Raw genomic sequence first — 4,908 nt, 5'->3', positions numbered from 1 at the left:
TAAAGGGACTTAAGTACGTAAACGTATCATGCATGAGGTATAGCCGTGTTTATGTGGGCGGGCATGGCGGAGGGAACATTATACACGAGGCATATACGGCAGCAGAGGCGTCGGCTGTAGGAATATATAAATGAATATTAACATATACGTATATACGTATAAATATTAATATATATATATATATTAATATTAGCGGTGACGGTAGGAATATAATGATCTTCGCATAATATCGCGACACTTTTGCTGGCGTCGACGACGCGATGTCCGGCGTAATCCTCGGGCGTCAAAAGGTTAGCAGCGTAGATGACAACAGTGCGCGAGTGCGGATCGGTTTGTTGACGTCACTTTGACAACGAGAAGAAGACTACGGTATCATTAACGGCGGGACGTCGTCGGCCGTGCGGCACTTGCTGGACTCTGCACCGCGGCGTAAAACGACGCGGGCTGTGTCAATTACAATAAAAATTTGTTATATATATATATATAATTGATGATAAGCGCGCGTCTACGGGTTGGAAAATATTGTTGTCTACGAATGGTGAGCGGGGTGGGGCGAATGCGTTACGACAGTCTAGTCTCAAGGTCATACACGACGGGATACGCGACATAATAACACGTGCCGCGTGGAGTTACAAACTTACAAACGACAAACAAACAACAAACAACAAACATACACGTGAAACTAATATAAGCGTGTTAAAAAAGAGGTTATTAGATTTTGTATCAAAATTACCATAACTCCCTTAACTTTATTTTTACTGAAAAACTAAATAACTTAATTTTTTTAATTTGAAGATGAGTTTCAATAGTCTATTTTTAGAATACTCTGAGATTTTCAATTCTGTAGTGTGACATAGATATCTAACATAACCTAAATATTATGGTGGTCCTTATTATTCAAACTTTAAAAATCATATTTTCTGTTCTGTGTGTTTTGTTTTACACTACAATACATAACATAGAAATGTTAGATTAATTTTAAAAATTCGAAGTTAGTCCTGTCTTATGCTTCAAAAAAGTTATAAAATTGACAAAAAGGATCAAACAGTAGCTTTTTGGATGTATATTCTTAAATACAAACAAATTTTAAAATACATTTAACTAATTTTTTTAGTAATGTTATCAAGAAAAAAAGGTATCAACAACTGAACTTTTAAAAATAAAATGCTTAAATTCTTCTTTATTTTGACAGTAAATTTTTTCAATATTATTTTATATTATATAGTACACGAACAAGCTGTAGAAGTGCTAGAAAACAACAACGTAAAATGTGGAATTTAAAAGAAGGTAATTTTAGAGAACAGCCAACTTTAGTTCTTACATTGAAACAAATTGTTGAAAAATCGGAAAATTATAAAAGTAATTTTTTTATATCTAATAATTAACTCTTATCCTATAATTAATATGTTAATAAAAAAAATGTTTACAGGTGATGTTAAAAACATGAGTTTTTTGCTATTAAGATTAGATGAACATGATGTTGGACAAAAACTTCAAAAAACTTTAAACTCATTTATAACTTGCATTTATAATAATAAATCTATTATTTGGCCAGTACTTGTAAGTAATTAATATTTTGTACAAATTAAAAGTGTGTGGAAATATTAGCATATATTAACCACTATATTTTTTAGTTCTATATTTTTTTACAGTAATATTTTTATAAAAGCATGAAACCAGGGGAACCTCTTATACTCACCATTATTTCATTGTTCATAGTTAAATATCTAAAAATTTCTTTCATTGAAAAATATGGATAGAACAAAGAAATTATTGCAATAATTTAATATAAAACATTTTTTGTGTTTCTTGATTATGCAATTAATCTTGTGTTTTTAATAAAATGATTTTAAACCCATTTTAAAATATGATGCTGTAAGTACTGTATTAGTTATTAGCATTATAATGAATCATTTCTTTTTATTTACATAATCAAGTTAAAAATACTGTATAAAATTTAAATAAATAAAAAAAAGAAGTTTGATTATATATTCTCATTATTTTTCTTATTGTTTAATTAATCGTTGATTTTTTTAGGCTGAATCAGAACAAGTAGTTGAAGGTAAAAATCTAATATATTTTTGAATATTTTAAGTAATTTATTATGTAAAATTCTTTTTTATGTTTTAGATACAATATTATTATGTCCTTTGAAAATAATACTTGATCAAGGCTGGAAATTATCTATTTTAGATCAGATACATATTATAGATAAATAATCAAACATTTTGATTATTACTAATATATTGTAAATTATTTTAATAAAAATGTTATGTTTCAAACAAGTTCTACTTTTTCATAATAGTTCATTTTTATTTTAAAATTATAAGATATATTTGATCAATTTATTCTTAATAACTATCATGTATAACATAATCATAAGTGGTTTTATAATACAGAATAATATTGTTTTTTCACGTGTATTGTTTATTTTTTATCTTTGGATATTGAGGGAACTATTTTAATATAATAGTTATAAAAAAATTAAATATTCATTGTTATAAAAAACAAAAATTATTCAACATTTTTTATAAAACAGATATTGAGCTTGACAAGTATTTGTTCATTTATGGGGGGTTTTTAGAGAGCTTAGCTTCTTCAAATTTCCAAAAATCCTATACACTTAAAAATACAGTGGGATAATTTAATATATATCGTATGCTTTTGTAAGTTATGTATGTTGCAATTAAAAAAGTAACATTGATATCTTTATCACAGATTAAATACACATAATTAGGCCATTCTTTACACATTTTTATCATGAATACACACAGGGAAACGATACCTTGGATGCAAGTAATTATACTGATAAATAGTGTAAATTTCAAGTGCTCCTATTGGTTTAATAATTAAAAATTTTAAATATCAAATATAATTATTATATTTGATATTTAAAATTTTTTATATAGGTGTTAAAAAATTAAGGAAACAGGTCAATTGTTACAAACAATGAAAACACTAAAAATCTGTTTCCTTACTGAACACTATTTAATCATTAAATGAATGTACATAATTTATTAAATAGCAATTGTTATACGTCGTATTCATTACATTTTATGAATTAATTATAGGTTTTTAAGATTTTAATTCTTTGTAATTATTTTTCTAATGAAATTTATTTCAATACTATACTAAGAACCCTTATTTAGAGACGTCAACATAATATGTCGTGTACAGTACCAGACTAAACTGATAGGCTCTAAAATATTTTTATAAATTATCCCGCAGACAAACAAAATTACAACTTTTTTTCAAATAAGCTCAGTATTTTCATAAAAAGAAAAAATTGAGCAATACAACCTGAATCTGCAATCTCTCTCTAAGACGGATGGTTTATAATGAAGGAAACGAAATCACTACTAAGACACAAATTTAATGTAACTCCTCTTAAACTTCCAAATAATGCCTATGACCTCACAAATCAGGAAAATGTCAACCTACTAGCCTTACATCTAACCAGCATTTTTAAACCTCATGAAATTGCACCAGAATCTAACCGCTTGATAAACTTAACACAAGTTATCCAATCTCCACTTCCAATAGACCTCCCGTTCAAACATACCTCACCTAAAGAAATTCTCATAAAAATAATAGCTCTCCGGTCATAACAAAATAAACAACAAACTTCTAAAAAACAATAATTTTACTTTCTTATGTTTACGATGCTTCTCTCCACCTCTTATTTTCCTGAAGCATGGAAATCCGCAGTTATAGTTACTATTCTAAAGCCAGACAGACCTCCTGACAACCCTGCTTCATACAAACCTATAAGCTTGCAGCCAGCTCTCAGAAAAATCCTTAAAAGAATATTGCCACTAATAAATGAACTCAACCCACTGCCCAACTTTCAGTTTGACCAAGACACTCCACTTCCTATTAACTTCATAGAATTTTTGACTATATCACTGAGTCACTCAAAAAAAAATACTGTTCAGAACAGTTGATACTGAACTGCTTGCCAGTGCTGGTTCAGTATGAACCAGCACTGGCAAGCCAATATGTCCAATCCCATTTAGATATTCTTTCAAAATGGTTTAAAAACTTGAAAATCAAAGTTAACATGACTAAATCTAATCATTATATATTCTCCTTACGACCTCTAAACCGTCCTGAAATCACTGAATTCCTCATTAAAAAGAAGTGAAATACCTTGGTTTAATTTTCGACTGTATACTGACGTTGAATTCTCATATTAATCTTAACGGAAACAGCTGAATAATCGACTGCACATATGCACTTTTCTCTAATCTTCACATATCAAACCGGCTCATATTATATAAGAGTTTGCTACAATCAATGTGGTCTTGCGGTATTCTATTTTGAGAATCGGTAAAACCATCAAATACAAAAATCATACAAGCATTTTAATCAATATGTCTCCGCATTATTACTAGGGCTTCGTGGTCCGTAACTAATAATCAATTTCACAATGAACTAAATATTGAAACTGTAAGTGAATCTGCAACACTATTCTTCTTTAGATACCATTGTAAACTATTCAATCATTCTAATAATTGAATAGCCCAAATTAGCACCAAAACACTTCCGAACAACCTAACACGATATATTATTATCGAATAAGGTATAATCAATAAGTATTAATATGCCATATTAAAAATAATATTTTGATTAGTTTACGATTTTGAAAAAATCAAAACATTTTTTTGTTGTATAAATCACAAAATCGATTTATTTTTATTATTAATATTACATAATTGCTTTTTGCAAGTAATTCGAAATGAATATATTTTATATATTTAACAGGAATTTTTTTTTAATACAATTTCATGAATTTATATAATTCTAAAATCTTGACACAATTAAAAAATTTTAACACTTTAAAAATCAACAAACAATTTGTTCTTAAAACCATGTAAAATATACTCATTATTAAAGAGTATTTTACTG

The 4,908-nt window shown here is 27.8% G+C and overlaps 1 protein-coding gene across 1 annotated transcript in view; it reads left to right on the top strand.

The window, feature by feature from the left end:
* The window catches only part of LOC126903307 (elongator complex protein 1), a gene marked incomplete in the record, with an annotated part of 30,642 nt that extends 28,231 nt beyond the window's left edge, over positions 1–2,411 (top strand). Inside the window, 4 exon segments of the mRNA XM_050681439.1 lie at positions 1,226–1,359; positions 1,430–1,560; positions 2,038–2,062; positions 2,131–2,411. Of these exon segments, the coding sequence (XP_050537396.1) occupies positions 1,226–1,359; positions 1,430–1,560; positions 2,038–2,062; positions 2,131–2,219 (379 nt within the window).
* Between the last annotated feature and the right edge of the window lie 2,497 nt (positions 2,412–4,908).

The sequence above is a fragment of the Daktulosphaira vitifoliae genome, unplaced genomic scaffold, assembly GCF_025091365.1.
Source record: "Daktulosphaira vitifoliae isolate Bord-2020 unplaced genomic scaffold, ASM2509136v1 Scaffold_3, whole genome shotgun sequence".
Taxonomy (NCBI): domain Eukaryota; kingdom Metazoa; phylum Arthropoda; class Insecta; order Hemiptera; family Phylloxeridae; genus Daktulosphaira; species Daktulosphaira vitifoliae.
This window is presented reverse-complemented; position numbering and strand designations above follow the sequence as displayed.